The sequence below is a fragment of the Callorhinchus milii genome, unplaced genomic scaffold, assembly GCF_018977255.1.
Source record: "Callorhinchus milii isolate IMCB2004 unplaced genomic scaffold, IMCB_Cmil_1.0 Scaffold8, whole genome shotgun sequence".
Classification (NCBI taxonomy): Eukaryota; Metazoa; Chordata; class Chondrichthyes; order Chimaeriformes; family Callorhinchidae; genus Callorhinchus; species Callorhinchus milii.
The window spans coordinates 10,151,514-10,179,433 of NW_024704749.1; the positions used below are offsets into that span (position 1 = coordinate 10,151,514).

The window sequence follows — 27,920 nt, forward strand, 5'->3', positions numbered from 1 at the left end:
GGAATGAGCGAAGCCACAGGTTAAATTGGCTGAATTGTATCTATTTATCAAATTACTCGCAATACTGACTGGTCGACCTGTGTAATTAGATCGTTACCTGCTTGTATACAGAATACCATCAGTTTGAGAGGGAGAACTCTGATTTGTAAGGTTGTTTGCAATAAGAATTTTGAGGCAAGTGTTTTGTCTCGACGCTGCTGACTGTGGTGTGACATGCGGGTGTTGATGCCTGTGTAGATAGTGAATTCTTTTCTATTTAATGACATTTGTTACTTCAATCCTTTTTGGATCTCTTACTGTTTTCTACAAAAGATGCAACCACACGATCAGTTTATATATTATTGTATCTTTTAATCCATTTGTAAAAACCAACTGAATTTCTGGAAGCCGGTTAGCTGCAATATGCGCTTTGTGACGCTAGCTTGCGCGAAGGGACGCTATACAAATTCAAGTTGTTGTTTTAAAACCAAGTAGCCATGTGTCAGCCTTGACCCTGAGGCAGGTGATTGCAGATCTGTGGAGCTGTAATCTATCCTTTCCCAACGTCCACGCATGCACGCTCTTCAGTCAGGATCCCTGGATAGATACCTGGAAGAGCGTCACTTGACTTTGGCCATCAGCAACAAATTACATTTGTATAGCGCCTTTCACGTCAGGAAGACGTCCCAAGGGGATGGACAGTCAGGGATTTGGACCCAAGCTGGGGGTTGGGGACAGGGAGAGAGGGAGGGTGCGGGGGTGGGTTAGGAGGGTGACTGAAGAGAAGGGTCGTGAGAAGGGCTTATCAATAACACACAGGCACAATGTAGTCTTCTAATGCCTTGGGGACTTGGCACTTTAATCAAATGACTTTCAGGTTTGTATGGATCAGTGATGGTGTCACTTCCCACTGAGCCCATCTGAGAAGGTGAACACAAAATCATTTACAGTGTCGAGTTTAATTTTTAAACTTAATTAAACTAAAAACAGGTTTTAACCACAGTCACTGCTGAAAAGCTTTGTTATTTTTATTTGAAATGTTTTATCCACTTTGGGAGTTTCTCCTCGTATCGTGGCCAATAATTCTCCAAATAAAATTGGGACAACTCACTTCATGGTTGTTTGTAGGACATTGCTGTGTGCAAATTGGCTGGTCCTTTGGGACTTCAAAATACAGTCACTGGATCTTACGGTAATTTGGGGGAGGGGATTGGGGCTTGTTAGTGGGGACAACCCTATTCCTTCGTGAAATGTATTTAGTCGAATTTGATTAACGGGGGTGAGCAGAACAGGGCCTAAGTTTGTTCACCAAATTTTTAAAAATTTGAGAGGGAAATGGACACCAAAGTGGTTTGTAGCGTCAGTAATGATGTGATTTTGAACATAGGAACAGGAGTAGGCCATTCAGCCCCTCAAGCCTGATCCACCATTCTATTAGATCATGACTCAACTCCAATTGCCCACCTTTGCCCCAGTTCCCTTGTTACCCTGACCTAACAAAAATCTATCCACCTCAGTCTTGAAAATTTGAATGGATCCAACATTCACTACCGTTTTGGTGGCGAGGAAACAGGTAGATTGTCAGACTTGTGGTGGTTGGTTGGGAGAGAGGGGAGGGAGGGAATGATCACAGCTCCTCTTTGCTGGAGGCAACACCTTGGAATGAGCTCAGGATGTTCAGCCTCTTATGGAGATCTGACACCTTGGCCGAGCTCATCTTGCTCTCGCTCAGCATCTTCTTGATCCGCGCCATCTCGTCGGGGACAAACTGACTTCCGTGCGTCAGCACCCGACCCATGATCTTTAGGTACTGCTCCGCCGATTTCCGCTCGGATTCCTGCACACCCTTCGCCAGCTCCTTCGCTTCCTCCATGATGCTCTGCCGTTCCTCTTCGGAGGAGGAGGTGGACAATCTGACCACGAGGGGGTCAAACTCCCGCAGACACCCAGGCATCCCCACCCACACACCCTGGCTCTTCAGCCAGCGCTGGAGGGCCTCTGACACAATCTCCCCCGAGTAAGTGACCGGCTTTTCCATATCTCCGTCCACAAACAGCAGATAGGATGGATACTCACTCTTCTCCACCTTGTATTTCTCGCCCAGCTCTGCATTTTGCTTCTCGCCATAATCTGTTAGCAAATCAGAGATAATGATGTGATAACTAGGGAGTCCTGGAGCGTTGTTCTAATGCACTTGCTTCGCAAGCGAGAGGACCCAAGTACGATTCCCGGCCGGCAATATTCCGTGAAGCGCTTTGAGATGTCTCAACAATGTGATTAACAACAACAAAATTACATTTGTAGAAGGCGCTATATCAAACGCAAGGATTATTATTATTGGTGGGTGGAACCTTGCGGAGAAAATGAAAGAATAGAGGGTGTTAAGAAGGTGTGAATCGTGGTCTGTGCTGAGTTTGCTACAGTTAGTGTCGATGGCCCAAAAAACAGGAAGGGGAAAGAAAGGGGTTGGCATTTCGGGAGTTGATTAAAATCAGGTGGCAATAAATAATAATTGTTGGGATCTGGAAATGCGTTGCCTGAAAGGCTGGTGGAAGCCGATTCGATAACAACTTTTAAAAGAGAAGTAGATAATGATTTGGGGAAGACAAGTTTGCAGGGCTATGGGGAGGGCGGGGGAGTGTGATCGAGTTGGATAGCTCTTTTCAAAGAGCCAACACAGACACAACGATACTTAAATTTGACACAGCGCCTTTTCGCAGCGAGAAGATCTCAAAGTGCTTCATAGGACACACTGAGGTTGTGTTGCTGTGGTCAAATACTGTGCTGTTGTGAGCAATAGAGTTGTTCCAAGTCAATCAGTCCCTACCTGATATTCCCACCTCCACCACCAGCAGGTCCGGGCTAGAGACGCAGTTCGCTGCTAGTTTCTTAAACTCGTCGAATTTTTCTCCATAGGGATACTGCGTGTCGAACTTAACCAGGACATACTTGTGCTTTGGAACCACCTGTGGGAACAGAACAGTCACACTTCAGTGCCTCTCAATGATTTCACAAGGTCTGGCTCACTCCTGGCCTCCACACACTGGGTGGTGTCCATCCGATACAGGAAACCAGTCAGCTATGAAGGAAGCAGGTCCTGCGGTAGTTAACAAGTGCATTTTTCTATCAAGTTATTGCCCCCTCTGTCCCACCCCTCTCCCTCTCTGCTCCTGAAGGTAGGCTTTCAGTGCTTTGGGATGTCCTTCCGACGCGAAAGGTGCTGCATAAATGCAATTTGTTTTGTTGCTTTAGCACTTAGTATTTGGCAGGTTACTCCAATTCAGAGAGACACGACAGGGCCCTTCTGTTGCCTGTACTCCACAAGAGGAGAGGAGGAAGGATGGATGGATGGATGTTTTGGAAAGAATATGCGGTGGTGGAATTTCATTCAAAGTTTTTGAATAACATGTTCAAACATGTCATTTAATTCCCAGTTATTACCAAAGCCCAGTCACTCGCTTCACAGCCGTTTGCAGGACATGCCTGTACTTGGGCCTGATTTTTATCCCGTTGATAAAAGGCACCAAAGCCTTTTAAAAACAGAAGGGCGAAGGGTACGACCTTTACATAAAAAAAAATCAAATTTACTTATAAAGTCTTTCCAAAATGCTACACGTATAACTGCTGGAGAAGAGGGCGGCTATCAAGTGAAGTGTTAAATCTTTCATCTTTAAACTCGTGATCAAGTGGGTGTGTGTGTGTGAAAGAGAGAGAGAGAGAGAAAGCACTAGAATCTGACACAACATCTGAGGTCGGCCTCGTTGAGCAGGAACTAAAGTGGGGGAAAATGGGGGCGGAGAAGGGTGGGACGGAGAAGGGGAATAAGGAAAGGAGGACCGCTGGGTGCCTGACACATGCGGAAACCCGTCGCCCGTTGCTTTAAGAGTACTCAAACCCAACGGAGATACGAGGAGGAGCGACTGAGCGGTAGAGACCTGTCAGAAAGGGAAAGAAGCAAACACTTGTGAGCAGGGGATTGGCCTTCAGATCTCAAAGCCCTTCGGCTGTAATCTCTCCATTGGTGCTGAGCGCTCGGCCGGCAGTTCCAAAACCGAACCTTTGTTTCAAGAGAAATGGCTCAGAAATTCACACACATTGTACACACAGAGAGGAGAAATATACACTCACTCAACACCGATCAGAGAGACACAGACAAACACACCATTAGAAATACCTATACACAAAGAGATCAGAAATATACATGAGACACAGATCAGAAATACAGACACACACACACACAGACACAGACTGGGGCACAGACAGAGAGAGGGAGAGAGAGGGGGAAACGTGCAGTAGAGATCTTTGCTCAGATTTCCTGTTCAAATCCGTTTCCCCCGAACTTCCCCTTTCGGGGTGAATTTGGGAAAGATCCTAAACCTTATTCTTAACCACCATCTCCCCCCCCCACCATCATCTCCCCCCCCCACCACCATCTCCCCCCCCACCACCACCACCATCTCCCCCCCCACCACCACCATCTCCCCCCCACCACCACCATCTCCCCCCCCCCCCACCTCCCTACCCCCCCCCTCCCACCTATGGATAAGGATTCCAAGGGATCCACATGAGGAAACTCCCACGTGAAAAAGTCCCCATTGTATCTAAACCCACAGTGTTACAGTGTGTGGTATCGGGACCTGATGTGACCATCAGCAGCAACAACACTCCGGGGTTTGCTACACGTTCATAGCCTTTATATATATATATATACATATACACTCTCTGTACTATTATATACACATAATATAATATATAGTATAAATTATAACCATTTTAGGAAGTTGCTCTGATGGCAGATCCACACGTGCGACACGTGTGTGTGTGGGGGGGTGGGGTGTATGGGGGGGGTGGGGGTGTATGGGGGGGGTGGGGGTGTGTGTGGGGGGGGGGTGTGGGGTGTGTGGGGGGTGGGTGTATGGGGGTGTGGGGTGTATGGGGGGGGTGGGGGGTGTATGGGGGGGGGTGTGGGGGGTGGGGGGTGAGGTGTGTGTGGGGTGTATGGGGGGGGCTGTGGGGGGTGGGGGAGAGAGAGGGGGTATTTTCACCCCCACACCCCCCCCCCCACACCCCTATTTACCCGCTCACCTTAGAGAAAGTGGTGGTGTCCAGAGGGACGGAGCCCTGTGTGTGTTGGGCGGCGGTGGGGCCGGGGATCAGGAGACAGCAGAGCCCAGACACCAGCACACAGCTGCTCCAACTCCAGCAGCTCCTCCACCAGCAGCTCCTCCACCAGCAGCCACCAGCAGCAGCTCCTCCAGCAGCAGCAGCTCCAGCCCTCACCGGCCATCGCCTCCGCCATCCAACACCCCCCCGGGGCTCGGGCGGCACGTGACCGACTGTGGGGGAGGACTGAGCCAAACACATCACTGCAATCCTTCAGCCATAACACATGGCCTTTAACCCCCTCCTCCCTCCTCTCTCTCTCCCTCCTCCCCTCTCCCCTCTCTCTCCCCCTCCTCTCTCTCTCCCCCTCCTCTCCCTCTCCCCCTCCCCCCTCCTCTCTCCTCCCCTCCTCCCCTCCCCCTCCTCCCTCTCTCTCCCTCCTCTCTCCCTCCCCCCCCCTCCTCCTCCTCCCTCTCCCTCCACCCCTCCTCTCTCCCTCCACCCCTCCTCCCCTCTCCCCCTCCCCCTCTCCCCTCCTCCCCCTCCTCCCCCTCTCCCCCTCCTCTCTCCCCTCTTCTCTCTCCCCTCCTCCCCTCTCTCCCCCTCCTCCCTCCTCTCTCTCCCTCCCCCTCCTCCCCCCCCCCCTCCCCCCCCTCCCCCCTCCCCTCTCCCCCTCCTCCCCTCTCCCCCCTCTCCCCCTCCTCTCTCTCCCTCCTCTCTCTCACTCTTCCCCTCTCTCTCTCTCCCCTCTCTCTCCCCTCCTCCCCTTCTCCCCTCTCTCTCCCCCTCCCCCTCTCTCCCCCTCTCGCTCCCCCTCTCTCTCTCCCTCCCCTCTCTCTCCCCCCCCTCTCCCCTCTCCCCCCCAGAATAAGCCCAAACCACCAATGTCAAAGCTGCTGATAGATACATCAACAAATCCATACACCATCGACAGTTTTCTGTTGGTGACAGACCCCCCCCCACCCCCTAAAACAAACTGGTAAAAGGTGTATTCAGAAAGGGTGTCACCCCCACCCCCACACCCGCTTGAAGGGCGCGATATAAATGCGAGCTGCTGCTGTTGTTTGCTCACCCCCCCCCGCGCGCCCCCGACCCGCTATCCGCGCCGGCTCCGGCCCCCCGTTTGTTCCCCCGTGCCCCCCGTTTCACTGTCGGCGGCCGCGCTTTCAACCGCTAAAAGCCCCGAAATGCTGGAACGCTCTCCCTCAACTCCCCTCCGCCTTGCCCCGTCCTTCCCCATCTTCGGGGTCACGCCTGAAGACCTTCCTCATTGACTGTGCTTACTCATTGACTCCCCCCCTTCTGTCAAGCGCTCTGGGATGCCACCCTGAGTGACGGCCACTATATATAGATATATATACACAATTCCCCCCTAATAAGCTCTCTCTTCCTTTCTGTAGCTTCCCTTGTACAGCTACCCAGACTACCTCAAGTACTAAGCCTTATTTCACATTAAATATGTTGCTCTGATCCCTTTTTTTGCTGCCATTTAATTTTTAACAGTAAATTGGTCCGCAAGCAGCGTCACCTGGTGTCGATGCTATGCCTGGACAATGCTTACAATGGATGCAGGTAATTCCAAAAGCCTTCAGCAATTCTGGCAATCCGATATACCTGGAGGAAAAATCAGAAGCATTCAGGAATTCGGGCAATTTGAAACAATACCCAGGAATTCCAGCAGTCTGAAATAAAACCCTTCGCAGGATGTAGTGACTGTGTATTTTATGGGCAAACACAGCAGGCAATCAGCAAAGTTCCCCAAAACAGCCCTGTAAATAAAACCTCTGATTTTATTTGGTGGGTTGTTGGCCAGGACATTGGGAGAGAAAAACTCCCTTCTGTTTTTGAATTGCGTCGTGTGACGTCTGAACAGGATCTCGGTTTGACACCTCGTCTGAAAGATTTCAAATGAAAGAGTCTGTGTTAAAACAGTTTGACTGTACAGAAAAAAAAACTTTGGAATCAGTCAGTGAAATACTGCAAGACTGAGTTAGAGAAAGCATATCAGCCCATTGGGTCTGCGCCATCCTTTGTGTGTCTAATTTACCTCCTCGACATTATCGGTCGCGTCAAAGAGGTAACTCCACATTGGTAGCACCAGAATAATGCACGACATCGGTAGTTTATTACAGCCCTTTAACACTAGTTCAAAATGTAAGCAACACTGGCTTCACAACGGTTAATAGTAAATTGTCAGGCAGGTATTAATTTCTGCCACCAAGCGGCACTGTGAGATGCAACGACTGCTGTCATCTTAAAAATCCTAATGTTCTCCATTCAGCAAAATGGGCTACACAGGGCGTTGTAGCCCTTTAAAGCAGCTGCAATGTAAATTACATGGGACAGGGCAGCTAAATAGGACTGAAAGGACTGCTCTTTAGAAGATCCGGCGACAGACATGTTCAAGGCAAAATGGCCTTCTTCTGTGCTGTAAATTTCTATGGTTCTTGACCTCCAATACAGAAGTGAAACTAACCACTAGAAGGTGCCCAAGTGCAGTCCTACGTGACAAAGGTCCGATGGTAGGGTGGTCCCAGCCGACAATACCATCAAATCTACCTGTTTTGTGCTGCAGTTAGTTACCATTCTACTTATACGACTCTCTGGGTCCCCTGTTCAGATATACGTCAGTGAATGATCACAGGGTAAATCATTTCCTACCATTCTGTTGGTGCTTTAACAATGGAGTCCACTGCTGGATCCTGATCCTTTGGAGGCTTCTCAGTCCATCTACATGAAGAACAGCAGGCCTGACTGTACGCTCCGAGACCACCTCAGACTCCTCGTATCAGGGGAGCAGGAGATGAAATTGCTTTTGTGAGGTTCCCACCCACCCACTTGACCGGCTGAATAAAACGGATAGGACCACACTTACTGACCTGCTTGATGCAGAGGATCTGCTTTGCTGAGGTTGGGTTTAAGACACACGGTTAAGCAAATCATCCATATCTTTGCTCCATGTTTACACGCTTGACACCACAAACGATGGCTCCGAACCCCAGCACTGGCTTCCAGTGATCTTCAGTAAATGTTGTGTGTAGCCTCGCTCAGTGGGTAAATAAAGCTTCTCTGCCCAGTGTCATGCTCAACTATAGCACAGACTGGTTGGCGAGTTCAATTGTGTTGGGTTACCTTGGGTGGCAATGGGGGAATTGAGTGGCCAAGGTAATGTGCCTGGCAATGGAACACTGGCATCGATTTGATTAACTCGCTCATCGGTTTCTTGAACCGGGCAGGTCAACGGCAACAACACCTTTCGTTTATACAGCGCCCCTCACTCAGGGTAGCGCCACAGAGCGCTTAACAGTGGCAGAGCGCGGTGCCGAACTGGAGGGAGGTGACAAGTCAGCATGGTCGAAGAGGAAGGTCTTCAGGTGCGACTGGAAGTTGTGGGAAGGAGGGGGCAAAGCCATCACTGTGCTTAATACCCAAACCAAACCAGAGCTGCACGTATGCCACCTGCGGGTGGAAACCCCAGAGAAAGGTTGTTGGAATGGAATGCACACTCTCTCCCTGGAGCAACGCATCCTGCTTACCTAAACCTGGAAAGTCACCTGTGGGACCACACCTCTAGCAACTCAGCAATATGAAGAGCAGAGACAACCGTCAGGCGAGTGGGCGGGAAGAGGAGCTCTCTGTGCCACGTACGTCTCTCGTGTTGTGCACATGTTGTTGGCAGCACTGCACTGCGGGGTGGAGTTTTTTTTCCATATTTTATTTACATAAAAACTTTTTTTTTACATTTATCAAAGAATACTCCTGGTACAGTGTAAAAATGGCAGGGCCGGTCATCGCTAGGTATCCGGTGAGTTTGTTTGCTCCTCAATCACCTGTTTGACTATTTCTGCTAGTTTGAGCCGATCCACTTTATCACCAAACTGTCTCCCTGGAAAGACAAGAGAAACCTTTTTACAGGTTATAACTATAGAGTGAATTGACTTGTGTATTTTGTGGGCGAAACACGGCAGCCAGTTACGCACTGCGGTGTCCCGCAAACACTTGTGGATTGAGTGACCCGAAGGCTGCAATAACCGATGGTGGGACGGAAGGAAGGGACGAGGGACAAGCAGGAGGCCGGAGCCGGTCGAGCGGAGAAGTAGTAACATTTGGAAAACCTCCAGCACCTGCTCGCTCACCGTTCCAGCCGAGACTCTGGAGAGCGTCCCTTAGACATTTACACTCCTTGTTGTAGTGCCACGCCTCCTGCATCACCTCGTTCAGCTTGTCATCTTCATTCTCGCCTGCAGAGGCAAATTCAATAAACATCCCACATCAATAGTTAATAATCCTTGCATTTGATATAGCGCCTTATCACCTCCATCTGTCTCTCACACACACACACACAACTATCTCACACACACACACACCTCACACAAACACCCCTACACCTAGCTACCATGTCCTCTTTTTCTCTCTCTCTCTCTCACGCACACACACACAAAATATAGGGAATTATTTTGCTCTGAGGGAACAAGTATTAAAGAAAAAGCCTTTCCTCCCCCACCACTCAATCCGTACCAGCCTGCGGTAGAATACACTGTGCGATGACATCTCGCAGTTTCTCCAGGGCGACGTTGGAATCTTCTATATCGTTCTCGGGGTCGTGGATATACACACCATCCTTCGGCCTCGTGCTGGAACAAAACGATGCCCTGTTACTGGCCGGCTTCTCCTGCACACCCCCAGTGATTAGCCAAATCAGGAGATATTTAATGGGCTAAGGACGTTAAGCAGGCTTATAAACAAAAACACACAAGAGGAAGAAAAAGGGGTAGAAAGAATTAATAAAAAAATGAAAAAGCAATCAATAAGGACATGAGAAGAGGGATGGGAAAACTGACATTACCCATCTCGCCCCCACTACAAGAGTGCCATCTATCAGGCGATCGTACTCTGGCACTGCCCACGGAGATGTCCATCCTCAGCGCTGCCTCACCTTCTGGCGGAAGGAGGCTATCTGGAGGCAAACAGCCATATGAGAAAAAACAGTGGGGAACATTGAGGGAAAGTTACTTTGTAAAAGATATCGTCTTCTTAAAGGGGAAGAACAGTCCTCACCTAAAACTCGCTGTGCCATCCCAGCTGTTATAAAGGGAGAATTCTCTTGATAGATTAGATGAGATTAGAAATGCACATCAACAAACAAAATCATCAACTCCACAAGTGCAAATGGCAGAGCTTGAATCCGTGGCATTTCTACAGTCAATTGTGGAATTATTCAGTACTTTGCATGTGTATTAAAGGGGGGGGGGGGGGGGGGAATGCAGAGTCAAAATGTTTAGCTTTAGGTGCCTGGGCGGTTGGGGGTGAGGAGGAGTAAGAGGGATTAGGAGCAAATGTGAACAGAATCAAACCAGGTTGAACAACCCAACAGAAATAAGAAGCAAATTGTGTAGCCGAGACAAGCGAACAGTTACGGCATTCGGTTCAAACTCTCAAAGTGTTTATGTACCAACACAATCAAATCCAGACAAAAGCACAGTGCTCATCCCATAGGACCTGTTCACTCCTCTCCCCAGTGATCCAAGCACACCAAGTAGACCCAGATGATTCTGGTTGGAAAGCTCCATGCGTTACAAATGAGTTAGTCGACTGCCAAATATCTGGTTTAACACATTTTGCTACTTAACTATTTTGTGTGGAGTGTACATTGTTAAGTGGCTTCTATTTAAGACTGAGCTGTTGAATGAAGGGCTACATTGAATGTGCCGCAAAGCTTTGCAAGTGTTTTTTTTTAAATCTGAGGATCCAAACGGGAGCAATTCTTAGCAAACTAATTCTGCCTTCCTGGCATTAAAGTGGAAGATTTCAGAAACGCTGTAATGTGGGGGAAAGAACGATGGTCTTTGTTTAAAAAGGGAAGCGATTAAAGTAAATGGCGAGATGCAGTGAAATGGAGATTTTTTTAAAAAAAATTGCAGCCAGTTTGCTCTCTTCACCTGAGATGATTTATCATATGGAAGAACTTCCCCATAGGGTGAAATTACTGAACGCAACGAACTCTCTCTCTCTCTCTCTGTGAATTCTCAGCTCTGTTGCTCCGAGTCACTGTACATCACATCAGATAAAACCCCAGTCTCTCAGGGAACTGTAGCACCTGCATGAATTATTAGCTCAGATTTCAGACATAGATTGTGTTGCTAGCATAGATAAACAGTAGTAGGATTGCCGCACTTCAAGGTGAATGTCTCTCATGTCATTGCCTGATTCAAATTCTCTCTATATATAATCTCTTACTGATCGCCAATTCCTTTCTCTGTATAGGAGTTCATTGAATGGAACCTGGCTACAGTGTAGGTGGAGCAGTGGAAAGAGAGAGTGCTGAATTTCCTCAAAAAATTTCCTGGTCTTATCTGAGCTTCTGGGGGAAGGATGGGTGGAAAGAGAGACAGAGGAAAATTGAGGAGACGATGCTTAAAGGCCAGAGTGAATCCAGATCTAACGTTTCTCTGTGATCTACACAGACAGGCTCTCAGCCTCAATGAGACTGTTCGTGGTGTCTGGAGGTGAGTAACAGGAAAAGGAAGAAAGAACATCATAAAAGACTTGAAACTTGGGTCTCAATTGGTTTTTCAACACAAGGAAGGCAAAAGGATGAAATTCTGAACACTCCAGCATTCATTTCTTCCCAGAAAGAAAGTTTGTTCAATCTTCTGAGTCTCAAGCGCAGGGCTTTGTGGAGACTTGCTGGGATGATAGTGAAAAAACGTTACAATAATCTTCCTTCATTGCCCAATTCTTCGAACCAAATAACTATAATACGCTGAAGCATTCATTATCCTATACAGACATTTCCATAGGAAGAAAATAGAATATTTCCTTGTGCAATTGTGTGCTTGGTTTTATTGTCCTACCCCTCTCGAAAAAAAAACATTTCCAATAAAGATCAGTACAGAAGCCTGGGATGAACACTTCCAATTCAGTCACACACACTTACCCAAGCAGCTTCCTCTTGCGTAGAATTGGGTTATTAACAGAGTTTAGAGGTTTAAGGCTGACTTTCAGATCCTGAATTCTCATGCTGGCCAGCTGTTCTGCATGGGCTTGTTGGATCCCAGCAACTACTGCCTGCAACACACAGATCTACAGTCAGAACAAGCTGAGCCACCACCAACAGGCAGGCCTGCCCTTCAAAACACAGCGCCACTCGACAAGACAATAGAAAACCGCACAAATGGATTCTGGGACTCTCCACGTGAAGGTTGGATGATGTTCAACGAGGTGATAGACCTGTGACAAAGCTGTGTTCAATCTGGTGTTCTGAGGTTACATATTTATGGAAGAGTCTTCTACAACCCAATGCTCCCCCCACCACACCAATACCAGCGAAGACCAACAGAAACCCAGTAGCCCAAATCCCGTTTGTTCGTCTCTTGCTGGGAGACCACACGTGTTGCTCCCAACACACATCAACAGGGCAAGCTTGGAGATGTGGGTACATATTATTCAATACCCAAGTGCCTTCCGATGACCTCTGGCGAAGGCTCCGATCCAATTACAAAGCAGTTGGTTTTGTGGAGTTTAATCAAGTGCTACTTTGGGAATTGAGAATGCGCTGAAACCCGAACCATTTAAGTGTCAGCCGATGTTTCGGGGTATTTCAACTCCACCAGGATGACTGATTCTTCACCGACAACAATGGTCACTCACCTTGTCCATCATCATCTGGGAAGATGGTAAAATATTATCTAAAGCCTCTGTGGAGTTCAACCAGGGATGAGCCAGCACCCCTTCGATACTTAGTCGCTCCTCGGGCTTGACTTTTAGCAACCTGCGGAAGAGATCAAATTACTTCAAAAACAGGAGGGCGGTTAAAAAAAATTGTGAAGTCTAGACGCCTAAATGGGGTAAAATAATCCAAACCTAAGTGAGCAGCTCCAACATTAAAACGGCAACTGAGCACGAATACATTTTGTCTTGTTGGCCAGTTGTCATAAATTCTAGGAATCTTTTTCCCTCCCTCTATCCTGCAGGACTATCTCCTAACTGATCCAGTCCAGTAAGTAACTCGACTCACTTTCTCACAATGTCCTTCGCCATCTCGGAAATCTGACTCCACTCCTCCTCAGGGAATTCAAAACTTCCTGTCATGATCTTTTTCCGCATGTCCTTTGGGATTGTCCGACTGTGATGGTTGGAATAAAACGGTGGGTATCCACACAGCATCACGTAAATGATTACGCCCAGCGACCACAGGTCACAACTCTGGGATAAAGGAACAAAACAAAAAATAAAACAAAACAAAATAAAAATTTTAAATCAAAACGAGGTCGGTGACAGTATTACGGTAATATAAAGTGGAGCAACAGAGCTGGGGTTACATATGGGTATCATGGCATTTGGACAAATGCAACAAAATGTTCAAAAACCATCGACAGAAAAAAAGTTTTACCTGAAATTTAAAAACTTTTAACTCACTAAATTGTATTTCGTCACATTACATTCGTTGCACCAGTGAGTGCTGAGAATATAATTGGAGAAAATTGGCTGGGAGGAATTAGAGAGGACGAGAAGAGGTGACTTTACAGCATAGAGAGGAGGTGACCCGGGAGAACTGTGTTAATGTAACTGTACAGCTGTCTGTGTTCAGCTCCCACACGCTGCTCGGTACTGGAAACAAAACAAAAAGGAAACTGAAAAGAAATGAGGGCGAATTCCAATAATGGAACATCCCGCACTCCCCATTATATTGGACGAAATGACATTGCGAGGAGGGGTGACCAATGGCCTACATCAGTCAAGATTTCACCCTCCTCGTCTCCTTGCAGCAGTCCAGAGGGCAAGAGAGATTGAGCTAAAGTCTCCTGAGCTGTGGACCATCAACCCCACATTGGGATTGTCTGGAAGGGAACTCACGCGAGGAACATAATGTGCACAATTGGAAGAGACAAATGAGCCCAGTGGTCAGTCTCATTCTCATCTCTTCCCATCTCCCACCTTTCCTTTCCCATCCATCACTTGAAAAACATCCATCCAAATGGCTTTTGAGATGTCCCACGCTCCCTTACCTCTCCTGCTTCCTGGATCAAACAGAACCATTAATAGCTAAATCTGAATCATGTTACTGGTGCTTATTTAACCAGACCAGTTCAGGAAGCGGTTTGGATTTAGTGCAATAACTGTGTCAAGCGTGCAACAGTTACCTTGTTGTATGTGTAGGGAGTGGGTGAGGTAGGTATTATTCCAGATTTCTCTTTCTGATGCCTCCTCTGGGCCTCAAGTACCTGTAGAAAATAACAACATTAATGGAGAGAGGGTGAGAGAACATGGAGTCCTGTAGCTCAGTGGTTAGGACACTCGCCTCGCAAGCGAGAGACCTGGGCTCGATTCCAGGGCGAAATGTTGGGCAAGTTTCCTTACTCCACATGCCTCGGGTTACCGAGCAGTAAGTAGGAATCTGGTTGTTAGTTGATTGGCGGATCGCTTTTCCGGAGGTAATAATACCTTCAAAAAAAAAAAAAAATTGGTCACTTCACTCCACAACAGCGAGGCACTGCTGTGCGCAATTGGCTGCCAGGTTTTGCCCACAAAATACAGAGTCAATCCACTTCACAATATATTCTGCGAAGCGCTTTGAGACGTCTCAATGACTTGGTGAGGGGCCACATCAAATGCAAGGATTACTATTATCATCATTAAAGTTCAAGCAAGGAAATATTTGGTGAAAAATGAAGCTGAATGGGCTGGAGGTTACTGTGGACTTCGATTGCAGACTTGTGCCAAGCTTTGGGTTCTGGGTCTCATCCAGCCCAGCCTGATGGGATGAAAACACTTTAAGAGTCCTGAATGAAATGAGTTTGGGCAGCGTCTGAATCCAGTGCCCAGTCTGCCCAAGTCCAGAACACAATAATCAGTCACATTGCAGCAGTGTGGAAATGGAACACTCAACAATCAACAATCTCTTCGTCAATTCTCAAGGATAGCAGATCATACATAGAACAGGACACCGGGTAAAAGCTCCTTCTACTGAGTCTTCCTATATCCCCGGCTCGGATGCCCAACCAGAAGAGTTAAGGTCTTTGAGACGTTCTCTCAATGTGAAAGACGTTAAATGAATGTAATTTGTATTGTAAACGTACCCTAATAATGGGTCTTAATCCGAATCTAACAGCACTGCGCCACCCCACATCCCCTACCCCCCAAGTAATACTTCTGATATCGCTCGTCTTGCTTTGTAGGAAGAAAAGCCCTCAAAACGTCATGGCCATGAGGCGACTTCAGCACAATGTAACCAACCAGGGTAACCGGGTGGGTGGTAGAAGGCAATCCCCCACAAAAGCTCACCTGTGGTGCTACATAATATGGAGTGAACTGTGGAGTCATCAGGTCCCCGTGATCGATTTTGGCAAACCCAAAGTCGCACAGTTTAACTGGAGCATCCTGCGGAAGAGGAAGTGACAGGTATCAAAATTAGGATCTACCAGGATTAGGATTTTAATTAGGATCTACCTCACACCTTGTCTATGAAAAATAGACATTTCTGTTACACACCTACAAGACCCGGGACACATTCTATATATGTGAGTTCCTCTATATTTTATTGATTTTTTTTAGTTGAATTTTAGTTGCCACATCACTAGTTTAGAAGAGCTCTTCTTTGTATGGGATTCTGTTCACTTACCAGCGAGTTGTCCTTAAAGAGGAGGTTCTCGGGTTTGAGGTCTCTGTGGGCAAGGTTTAGGGAGTGACAGTGCTGAATAGCCAGAGCGATCTCCAAAAAAAACACAACAAGGGCCGAGATTAGTAAATACTCTAACACAGCCATACTGTACTCGATCAGCTTTTGGGGGACTATTCCCCTCCTCACTGTTGCTGGGATACATGTGTACCCAGTGGCCGTTCGGACATTGGCCCAAACTAATGCTCCTTTAGCAAGTGATTAAACTGTGGAACGAATCACAGCCTTAGCCATGAATCCGCCCTCACTCAATATTGCCTTTCAGTAAGAGTCCTGATAACGTCAGTACTAGGAACTCTAGCTGATTGTTCTCTCGCTAACAAGGACCTGAGGATAAATATAGCTCCTCACCAATGTCTGTCTCGTCTAATATCAGTCAACTCAAAACCCAGCTGGAATCAAACCGAGGACTCTGAATGTTGTTTAGACTCAGTTTCCCTCTTGGCCCTGGATTAACCAAGTCTGTGTGTGTGTGTGTGTGGGGGTGGGGGGGGAAGTATTTAACAGTGAGGATAAGAATCTTCAATTCAATCCTCTGGAGGATGGGGAACCAGTGGACCCAGGCAAGGATGAGCTGGCGGAGCTGAGTGCGGGATAGGCCATGCGAACTGCAGAGTTCTGGATGGGCTGCAGCTGAGGGAAGTGTCGGGAAGTATGGAAAGCATAGGATTGGGCATAGTGTAGCTTGGGCGTGTTGAAAGTACAGAGAAGAGTCTCAGAGCCCTCAGGGTAGAGGTAGCGGTGGAGGCGGGCAATATTGAGGAGGAGAGAGAAAGCTGAATGAGTCAGAGCACAACACAATGCGGTGTTTAAAGGACAGTTGAGAGTCGAAGAAGACAGAGTAGTTCTGTTGTAAGCATTGCAGTAAATCAGTAAGGCAGTGCAGGAAGTTTATTCTAAACGTTGCAGAAGTTTTCACCTGAACCCAATTTCTTTTATTTTTTTTGATCTATTTAAACATTTGACAAATCTCAATCAGCTTGTACTCACAAACGTAACATTTACTGCTGTGTGGAGGAGAGGATCTTACGTTTCCTATTGAAAGCGACTGAAACTGTCAGGTTGCTGCAGATTTTGTGCTTCAGATCCCCAAAGACCCCACACAAGCTAATGCTGAGCGTGTAATAACAGCTTTGTGGCATTGCAGGTCATGTTTCATGTTGTCTTTACCAATGTTTTGCCCTCAGGTGTTTGATGCTTATGGTCCTTCTGAACAGGCAGACAGCGAGCTCGGCTCTCAGACTGCAGTCAGCACAAATGGTACATTGCTGGAGAGTGTTCGCAATCTCACCCGACAATGCCAGCCAAAAGTAAAAGGTAGCCCTTCACCCTTTACTGCTCCTCGGAGTGAAACCTGGCCTCTGGACAATCTAGCTGAGGATTCAAAATTGTTGACTGGGAAATACTGCAGAACTAAAGCCATTCACTGACACACCATGTCTCCCGTTCGACTAACACTGACTAATGAGGCTGAGCTGCTTTTAAAACTGATTGCAGACTCACCTGTTTTGTGACCTGACTTGCCATTTTCTCTGTAAAGTGCTTGTGTTGGCTGATTCTGTGAAACAGCTCCCCGCCTTCCATCATCTCCATCACAATTAGCAGCCGAGCCCTGAGGGTTGATTGGGAAAAATAATAAAACCTTGCACTCGATATAGCCACGTTCACTGCAGGAGGACATCTCAGAGCGCTTCACAAGATTTACTATAAAGTGTAAAATCACTGTGTATTTTATAGGCAAAAAAGTAAAAAAGCCAAAGAACAGGGAGTTTAAATGAATGGAAGACAATAAGGTAGAGAGAAGACACAGGAATAGTGAATAAACCAGTGAAAAAATAGAAGAGATAGATTCAACAGTTGGCATATGCCACCATGATCAGGTACATGTTGCACACAAAGGCCCCCTGAGCTACACAGAGCACCCCCTCCACTGCACCAGATAATGGAGCTTTAATGTTTTCGTCCTGGGAATTTGTGTCCACCAGGAAGTGGGTAGAAGGTGCCTCTGAGCACATTTCACTTCCACTTACCCTTGGCAGAGAGGAAGCTTAAACCCACCAGTCGGGAAGTGAAATTAAACCAATATCCCAGAAGTGAAAGGCCAGTGTTGTTGCCCACCCGATTAAACGTACAAGTCCCACAATCAAAAAGGTTTTGGGCTGTGACTGACGTGGTACCTTGGACTGGACTCATGGGGGAACTGGACGCTGTTGGCGTAAACTTCAATGATCTGAACAATATTACTGTGACCCACACACATCAGGTGGTGTCGAACCTGGAGAAAAAGGAAAAGGATTTATTGGTAGGTACTGACAAGCACCATCGCATCAGACAGCCACATACATACACCAATTTAAACACACGTACATACACCAATACAAACCTATGTACTTTCAGCAGCATCTCACAACTACTCCGTTTATTTGTGAACCTGTAATTCAGCTTTGCACATAACTATTGCCTGCCACAGCAAATATCAGACCAAAAGTCAATGGTGATGCGAGGATCCTAGAGGAATGAATACATAAAACTTGCTCCGCTTAAGAAAAAGCTGTTCTCCAGTCCGTTAAACCAGTAATATTGCAGGTGCCTGGGGCAGTCTACATACGAACAGAGAAACAGGAGGTGGCCATTCAGACCATCGAGGGTAAGACGCTTGTCTATCACATGTTTTAATTCCACTTTCCTACCTTTTCCTCCATCCACATCAGTTGGAGCTTTGCGCAATGGCTTAAAATATCAAGCGCTCAGGGATGCTACCCTGCATAAGGGCTCTATATCAATGCAAGTTGTTGTTGTTAATACAGAGAGCATTTGTACCTCATTTCTTGCTTTTGGACGATCAAGGAGAATTTTTAGTGCAAACCTTTCCCCAGTTGATTTTTTCATGCATACTCTGCAAAACAAATGAAAGAAACTAGATGAAAGAGCAAGGACAACTTCTCCGTCACAACCATCCACATGAGGACGCAGCAGTGTAGCCACGAGCGTTCGGAGAATCACACAATGTTCCAGCTGAGAAACAAGCCACTCGGCACATCAAATCTGAGCTGGTGTTTTTATTCACAGGAAACACCTTGTATAATCCCACTCGCTCGTACGCTCCTTACACCCTTTAATAGTCCTCTTTGTCAAGCAACTAATTAATTCCCTTTGAAAATAATTAATGTATTCTGCTTCAACAATGGGTTGAGGCAAAGAATTCCACCAAGGGGGAAGCGTGTAAATGGGAAAAGGAGCGGATCGAGGATAGAGCCCTGATTAACAATGCATCATGACTGGAGAAAGCATGAGAGATTGCACAAAATCTCTGGCGCTCATTACATCTGGTTAGGCGCACAATACCTCGAGGAGAAAGCATATGATTACAGTCTTTACGATTCTAAAGGGACTAGATAATGTAGACTACAATAAGCTGTATTAGCTCGTACTGAACAGTAGAACCAGAGGACATGGCCTGCAATTGAGGGGAAGTAAATTCAGAACAAATCTGCAGAAACACTACATCAGTGAGCGAGTAGAAAACGTATGGATCAGACTCTATAGGGAGACGGTGGAAGCAGAAAGTGTTGATTCTTTCAAGAACAAATTAGATAGGTTTCTGTAGGAAATAATATCTCGGGATAGTTTGGGACACGATATGTGCATGCGACTGCCAGGACGGTGGAAGGCGAAATGGATGGACCTTGGTCTTCTTTCATCTTGCAAATTCTTATGTTCTTATGAGAGGAGACAATAACAGCATGGGAGCAGGTAGGAGTGGAACCAGGAAAGTGCAGACTTGCAGAGATTTATGAAGGAGAAATGGTGGAGAAGGATAGCATTGTCAGCAGTCCTCAAGGTGACAGAGCGGTCGAGCAGCAGGAGAAGAAACAGGGAGGTTTGGTCTCAAACAACGAGGAGGTTGGTGACTTTGAGGAGGAATATTAAAGTGTGTGGGAGCAATCAGGAAAATGGAATTAAGAGTTGCTCAAGTGGAGAAAAACAGAAGAGCAAATTTGATGAGCGCTAGTTCTGAACTGCAATATTTTGTGATTCGAGAACTGTGATCATATCTTTCTGCGTCTGGTCATGCACTCGCAGCCTGATTTTCCACCCTAGTCAGGCATCCTCGTGTCAAAGGGTAAACTCACAGCAACAGCGGGCAGGGTATGAAAGAGGCACTTTAAACTGATAGTACACAAGGCAATGTGCCTGCCTTGTGTACTATTAGTGCAAGCAAATTGATCTAGATAAGCAAACAAGTTCTGCGTGTGTTGCGAAAGAGAACAGTTCTGAATCGTTCCTCTCCATGAGGAGATATCATTAGCTATTAAATCATTACCTATTAAACTAGATCTTCAAAACAATGGATCATTCGGCCTTTGGTCCATTTGTTTTCAAATTAAAAAGTTAACATTGCAATGTTCCAAAATCTACCCTGAAGGTTCCAAAGTTCAGAAGGAAACGAAAGCTGTGTTCAGGAATGATCCACCTAAAGTGAATCAGTCAGCGAAGGTTACATCTGTTCAGGGCCACATGCGGTTATGATGTGGCAATACACCAGGGAAAACACTAGTCATCTGCGCGTACAACAGGTTAAGTGTAGTCTCTTGTTAAACGTAATGAGAGAAAGTGGTGGCGCACTGATCGGAGATCACACTCCCGTCCAAGTAAACCTGAGTGTTTATGAATGAGGGCCCCGATGCACAAACAAGACGAACATGCTCTGCAGGATCGGAGATGTATGCAGTTTGCAAATAATCCCGAGGCTGAAAGGTTCAGGTTTGTGCGATTAGCAAAGGTGCGGTCATCAGATAGAGGTCTATTATTATTATTATTATAATGTCCCTCAATTTCCCTTGTGAAAGCGTATAAATTACATAGATCTGACTCATCCAAAATCTTCTCGTAAACCAACACCTTCTATATGCCTGTCCTGCTATTTAAATATTTTATGAAGGTGGAGGCAGGAGAGAGAGAGAGAGAGAGAAGAGAGAGAGAAAGGGGATGGAGAGGAGAAAGTGTGTGTAAGTGAGTGAGCAAAGTCTGGTGTTTGTAATGTGGGGTAAGCCGTTCTTTGGCGACATCTGAGCATTACCGCCTTAAAAAAAACAGAGGAGCTTAAAAATGTACGTGTTTTAAAATTATAATGACATTTCAGATTATAATGGATCATAAAGTAAACATTTTGAAAGTTCTTAAGGCTTTCCTTCCCAAATGTTCTCTCCTCTGGAAATGGCCCCTGGATACCCTGCGGCAACATTCACGAGTAAACTACGCTATCTGACCACGTGGATGTAGTTTTAGAATACGATTTTGTTTTCTTGACTTCCTTTAAACTTTCTCATTATCCCACCCATATGCTGAAGCAGACACATCAGTTAGTCTCAGACCTCTCCCAACCTACAGCTCACTCCAAGTCTGGGATGACTCATCCCAACTGTGTTTTTTTCTCTCCTGGGAAAGCTGAACCCATCAATGGTAAGTCACCATATTGTGGGTCATTACTGCTCCACGGCACCCCGTTGGCAATACTGGAGGAAAACCACCCCCAACACTGACCTTTCTCAAAGCCACAGCACACCGACAAAGGCAATTATATCAATTGGTGTTGGTGGGAGGGGGGGAATGGCAGCAAAGGGTTCAGCTCTGGGACATTTGGGTAATTCCTATTCAATATCTTTGAAACTTCTAGCTTTAAGCTACGTGTTACACCCGATATCACCATATGGAGTCCTGTAGTGTAGTGGCCTCCCAAACCAGAGGAACCTGGGTTCGATTCCCGGGCAGAGCAAAACCATAGGGCAGGTTTCCTTACTCTCACAAGCCTCTGTTTACCTAACAGTAAGTAGAAACCTGGTTGTTGGTTGATTGGTAACAAATTGCTCCCCCAAAAATTTACAAAAAGATTTATTGGTCACTCAATCCACGACTGTTTGTGAGACAATCCTGTGTGCAACTGTCCCACAAAATACACAGTCAATTCACTTTGCAGTACATTCTGTGAAGCGCTTTGAGATGTCTCAACAACATAAGGCACTGTATCAAATGCAAGGATTATTTATTTATGTTCTGCAGTTGCCAGTGGCAGGACAACCTATAATAAAAGTACTCCTCTGCGCATCTCAACTAAGGCAGCAGCACTAAGTAGTTAATATTCCTTCATACAGCATTGACTGTTGGCAATCAGAACAGGAACCTGTTTAAATTTAGCAAACAGTGATTTAGGCTTCACTGATGAAGGCAGAGTTGCTTCACAGCCAATTTCTTTCACACATTTATGCAATCCCACGTCACCCAGGATCAGCGTCAGTGTTTGTGCCTTACAGGAAGCCTTCAAGGTTAGTTTAAAAATGGAAATGGTTGAAAGCGGCACTGTCACATATCTGGGAGCTTCAGCAAGCTCTTGCTCCTGAAATAGCCCTGTACCTAACACTGCTGCATTATTGTACTGCGGCCCCAACTTTGACCTTGGTGTCTTTGTGTTGTGTTTATTATTCTCATAAATAAAGTTGCAGCACTAGATGAAATGCGTTTCCTTTCTCTCGAGCCCTATTATACTTACAAACTCACCCCCATCCACCCCTCAAATAAATGTCACAGGCGTTAGTTACGTTGCTTAAACGCATGACCCAGATGCTCAGAAGTTCAGCCAATATATTTGGCGTTTACATGGTTAAAAGGCATTTATTTACATGGTCTGCGGAAGATTTGGGGCCATTCTGAGAAGCGCTTTGAGATGTCTCGAAGACGTGATAAGGCAATATATCAAATGCAAGGATTATTATTATTATCCTCATCATATATTTTATCATATATTTTGCCTTTTGTCAAATGTAATTGTTGTTGTACTATATTGATCCCTTCCTAAATATATTGAATGCAGAATGTCAAGGAGGCCAACTGCATATTTCTACACAAACCTGAAGCATCACAACTGTTAATCTGTTCGATGTGAGAGCCAAGGACAACGGCATCAGACAAAATTCTCACATATCCAACAGTGATATGTGATATGATATAGCTCACAAACAACAATAAAATTACATTTGTATAGCGCCTTTCACGTCAGGAGGACATCCCAACGTGCTGGACAGTAAGGAATTTGGACTGGAGCTGGGGGTTGAAAGGATATGAAGCAAGGATCACAAATGTACAATCACAAGTCCAAGAACACTATCACCATTTGTTTCTCTTACCGTACAGGCCCACTGATTCCAGCTCCCAGCTTCTGCGTCCAGTTAATAGCATACTCGTCTAGTATCGAGGATTCCTGTTGATAGAGAACAGCACAAATACTGTAGAAGAGGTTAACCCTGGTCTTAGAGGAAAAACCTCCTTAATCTATAACAGAACAAATGTATTTTTTACACACAGTAGGAATTGCAAACTAATAAAAATTACTTTCCAAAGGATGTTGTTTCCTGTGAAACATGAGTTCATTTTATTTTCTGGTAAAAAAAATGATTAATCTTCTGATCACGCAATGAAAGAAAGCACAGTTAACTCTTAAAATAACACTGTGAGCTTGTGAAAGGATCCAACATTACATTTATAATAATAATGCTGGCACTTGGTATAGTTTCTCATCACATTGTTGAGATGTCCCAAAGCGCTTCACAGAATGTACTGTAAATTTACCGTATATTCTGTGGGCAAAATGCGGCAGCCAATGGTGCACAGCAATTAATCAATGAAACACTTTAAAATTAGGTTATCCTTGTAACACTCCTGTCATACTTCATATCATACATCGCCATGCATTCCACGAGAGAAAGAAACCCAAATTTTGCTCTCTCCATAACTTGTGGAGTAAAGGCACCACCTGTTGCAGCACTAAGCCTGACAGATTAGAAAGTTGCACGTTCAGTCCCCTCTTGTCCCATTCAGTTCACCTGAAACAGGTCAGCTGTTTGGCAACACAATTGGCCTTAGCATGCTCGCTGAGGGCAGGGGAAAGTATATCAGGCACTGGACCACTGCCCAGTGATCCACAAGTGTCCGTGCTGACATTGGAGGAAGTTGGGATCATGATCGACTGTGATGCCCCCCCCTTGAATAAACAGCCAGACATGTATTGATGTGTTGCTTGTGGAATATTATCTACATTCTGGAAACAAGTGGGCAGATCTATGTATTGCAGTATTCAGTGGAATCAAGTAAGTCAGTGAATGAAAATAATAAGTTTGGTCACTCAATCCACAATTCTTTGTGGGACACTGCTGTGCGCAGTTGGCTGCCGCGTTCCGCCCACAAAATATAGTCAACAGCCCACTCTACAGTATATTCTGTGAAGCGCTTTGAGACGTCTTGAAGACGCGATAAGGGGCGATGTTACATTATTTGCTGCACAGACTTAAATATTAAGTGCAAACACTTGGGCAAGGTGACAGTGGGCTCCTGGCACTTGTGGAACTGTACTCAGTCAGCCTCCAGGGAGTCAAGGAGAAAAGACTCGAGCAGCTTGCAGTTTGTCATTTGACCGCATACAACGCGTTGCCAGCCAAAGCTCTGGCAGTGACACAAAGCAGCTCTAAAGTTTCACAAAGTAAATATTCATGAAATCATTGAAGCAGCTGATCCAGCACTACTGACAAGCAAGTGGATTATGAAATGAAGGAAATGGGTCCCAAATCCAGTCGAACTGAAGGATTAGGTTAGGCAGAACTCCCAGCAACTTGATACCAGTGCATTCAAAAGATTTTGAGCAGGTGTCAGAAAGATTACTATTGTAACAACACATCATCAACTTAGGAAAACTAACGAACCTTGCAGCAGTCTAAACTGACCTCCCGTTTCCTATTAGTAGTCAAACAATCCCAAATTTTTACTTTCTTTAGTTTGTTGTATTATAATAATAATAAAACAATTCCTTGCATCTGATATTGCGCCTTATCACATCGTTGAGCCGTCTCAAAACGCATCACGGAATATATTGTAAAGTGGACTGACTGTACTTTGTGGGTGAAACGCAGCAGTCAATTGTGGAAAGCAGTGTCCCATAAACAGTCGTGGATTTTTTTTTTGAGGGATTGTTATGCCAGGACAGCAATCCACCTATCGACTAATAACTGGGTTCCTACTTGGTGTTAGATAAACAGAGGGGTGTGGAGTAAGGAAACTTTCTTAAGGTTTCGCCCTGCCTGGGAATCGAACCTGTGTCCCCTCACTTGTGAGGCAAGCGCTCTAACCACTACGCTACAGGCCACCTCAGGTATTCTCAGCATCCTCAGTATGCACCTGCCCTGAGCAGACGGAGCACTTTGCAACATTTTTTTGGGCAGCCGCGCGTCTGACACATGCAGAAACCCATCACCGTGCTTTAGAGTCTCCAAACCAAGCTGAGAATCCCATGCATCTCCCACCGACGCGTAGAAACCCCAGAGATAGATTGTTGGAATGGAATGCACACTCTCGCCCATCCTGCCTACCTAATTCCAGAAAGTATTAGGCGCAGGTTGGCAAGAGCTGAGGCGTAGGTTGTGTTGGGGTAACTGCTGGAGTCTAACCAGCTGAAACCACATAGCTTGCCATTGATATCACTGTCTGGCAAGCTTTCCCACTGCTTGTCCAGCAAGGACCCAATTGAAACTATAACCTCACTCTATTCAAAACCAGCAGGAAGTCTCTAGCACGACGTGCCGCTGCTTATACACACCAGTAGCGTATTTATAGCTATTTAATGATTACATTGAATGCGGGAAGGGTGTAATTCAATTAACAATCTTGCAATACCCATTGCTGCTCATCCTATGTTTTACTCACAAAATATACAGTCAATTCACTTTACAATACACTCTGTGAAGCACTTTGAGACCTCTCAATGACACGATAAAGTACTACATCAAATGTGAGATGATTATTATTATTATTATGTTCAATGGAAAACTTGGGATGTGTCCCTAAGCTTTACAAATGTGCCCAAACTGCAAGTTTAACTCAATTGTGTAATGGGAGCCTTGTACTGTATCAAAAAAGGACAATGAGTGAATTATATAACAAACCCTGACAAGAATCAATTCCCTACCTTATTGCTTACCCCCAATTAAATACTTGTGGAACAAGTGCACTTTTCTAGAGTCGTTATTGTTAGATATACAGAAAATTTAGAAGAGGAAAACACCTGAGGTGAAAATCTTGGTATAAATATTATATTTACACATATACATAACACATATACGGGGCACTAAAGGTTACTTCTCTTCCAATAAGTTTCACTGAAGAGCAGGAAGAGTGGGTGATGTCCTCCTGCCCGCCCCCCCCCCACACACACACACAGTCACCGAGTTACACACACTCTCTCTCTCACACACACACAGTCACCGAGTTACACACACTCTCTCTCACACACACACAGTCACCGAGTTACACACTCTCTCTGTCTCTCACACAGACTCACACAGTCACCGAGTTACACACACTCTCTGTCTCTCTCTCACACACACACAGTCACCGAGTTACACACACACACACACAGTCACTGGGATACACACACTTCACCCCATAGAACTATAGGATTACACAGCACAGAAGGAGGCCATTCTGCCCATCGTGTCTGTGCTGTTCTTTCAAAAGAGCTTCTCAAATCACAGACACGCACTGAGTCACCGGGTCACACACACACACACACACACACAGTCACCGGGTGACACACCCACAGTCACCGGGTCACACACACACACACAGTCACCGGGTCACACACACACACAGTCACCGGGTCACACACACACACAGTCACCGGGTCACACACACACACAGTCACCAGGTCACACACACACACACAGTCACCGCACACACACACACACAGTCACACACACACACACACACACACAGTCACCGGGTCACACACACACACAGTCACCACACACACACACAGTCACACACACACACAGTCACACACACACACACACAGTCACACACACACACACACACACAGTCACACACACACACACACAGTCACCGGGTCACACACACAGTCACAGACACACAGTCACCGGGTCACACACACACACAGTCACACACACACACACACACACACCAGTCACACACACACACACACACAGTCACCGGGTGACACACCCACAGTCACCGGGTCACACACACACACACAGTCACCGGGTCACACACACACACAGTCACCGGGTCACACACACACACAGTCACCGGGTCACACACACACACACAGTCACACACACACACACACACAGTCACAGACACACAGTCACCGGGTCACACACACACACAGTCACACACACACACACACACACAGTCACACACACACACACACAGTCACCGGGTCACACACACACACACACACACAGTCACCGGGTCACACACACAGTCACACACACACACACAGTCACACACACACACACACACAGTCACCGGGTCACACACACACACACAGTCACCGGGTCTCACACACACACACAGTCACACACACACAGTCGCTCCCACGATGAGACGCCCCATCCTTTACCTTGATCATTGTCTCCAGACCGTCCTCGGACATGCTGTCGGCCGGGGGGGGGGGGGAGGGGGGAGGGGGCGAGGAGCGGGGAGAGGGAGGGAGGGAGGGGGTGGGGTGAAGGGCCGAGGCCCGGGCGGGGTCGGGGTGGGGGGAGGGGGTCGGGGTGGGGGTTGAGGAGGACAAATGAAGGCCTTCTTCCTCTCTCTCTCTCTCTCTCTCCCTTCACAGTGCTGTGTTGGGCGGGAAGGCCTCGGGGCAGTGACGGGCTCAGAGCTGCGGCCCCTCCGTCCCCGCCATGATGGCCCCGCGTCCCTCCCTCCCTCCCTCCGCCTTGGCCGCTGCCGAGCCGGTTAGTCGCGCTCCGCCATCGCTGCCGCCGCCGCCATTGCCGGCCGCCGCCGCTGAGGCTCCACCCGACCGCGCATGCGCCGGGGGCGCCGCGTCACGCCGCACGTCACGGCATCCCTGGTTGCCTGGACGCCGGCGCGGTGCCTGCCGGGATGCTGGAGGTCTCCGGCTCTGGTCCTCCGGAGCCGCACCAGCTACAAGGTGGCCATCTCCTCCACGTGACCAAACGCACATGGCTCCCACGTTGGGTCTCTGTGGTGCAGTGGGGGGGGGGTGCGGCCAGTCCTCACCTCCACCTGCAGTAACAGTAATAGTGATGATCGTAAGGATAGTAATCCGTGCATTTGACGCGGCGGCTTA

The 27,920-nt window shown here is 46.8% G+C and overlaps 2 protein-coding genes across 4 annotated transcripts; both read right to left on the bottom strand.

Moving 5' to 3' along the window:
* Positions 1-1,138: 1,138 nt before the first annotated feature.
* LOC103184055 (endoplasmic reticulum resident protein 29) lies at positions 1,139-5,358 on the bottom strand. Its single transcript, XM_042337507.1, has 3 exons — positions 5,065-5,358; positions 2,807-2,945; positions 1,139-2,109 (listed from the first exon to the last, which is right to left on the bottom strand). Exons 1-3 carry the CDS (start codon positions 5,341-5,343, stop codon positions 1,607-1,609), a joined length of 921 nt encoding a protein of 306 aa, XP_042193441.1. The 5' UTR covers positions 5,344-5,358; the 3' UTR covers positions 1,139-1,606.
* A 3,418-nt stretch (positions 5,359-8,776) lies between these two features.
* mapkapk5 (MAPK activated protein kinase 5) lies at positions 8,777-27,261 on the bottom strand. 3 transcript variants are annotated; one of them, XM_042337503.1, is made up of 14 exons: positions 27,222-27,261; positions 22,942-23,015; positions 18,581-18,656; positions 17,938-18,035; positions 17,264-17,372; positions 15,704-15,793; positions 15,367-15,462; positions 14,226-14,306; positions 13,100-13,287; positions 12,733-12,853; positions 12,020-12,150; positions 9,601-9,716; positions 9,219-9,323; positions 8,777-8,968 (listed from the first exon to the last, which is right to left on the bottom strand). In XM_042337503.1, the coding sequence occupies exons 1-14, from the start codon at positions 27,252-27,254 to the stop codon at positions 8,877-8,879; spliced, it is 1,410 nt and encodes a 469-aa protein (XP_042193437.1). In that variant the 5' UTR covers positions 27,255-27,261; the 3' UTR covers positions 8,777-8,876. The 3 variants fall into 3 exon arrangements, with proteins under 3 accessions (XP_042193437.1, XP_042193436.1, XP_042193438.1); XM_042337502.1 differs by having other exon boundaries at positions 9,207-9,323; XM_042337504.1 differs by lacking the exons at positions 8,777-8,968; positions 9,219-9,323 and adding an exon at positions 9,929-10,035 and having other exon boundaries at positions 9,607-9,716.
* Between the last annotated feature and the right edge of the window lie 659 nt (positions 27,262-27,920).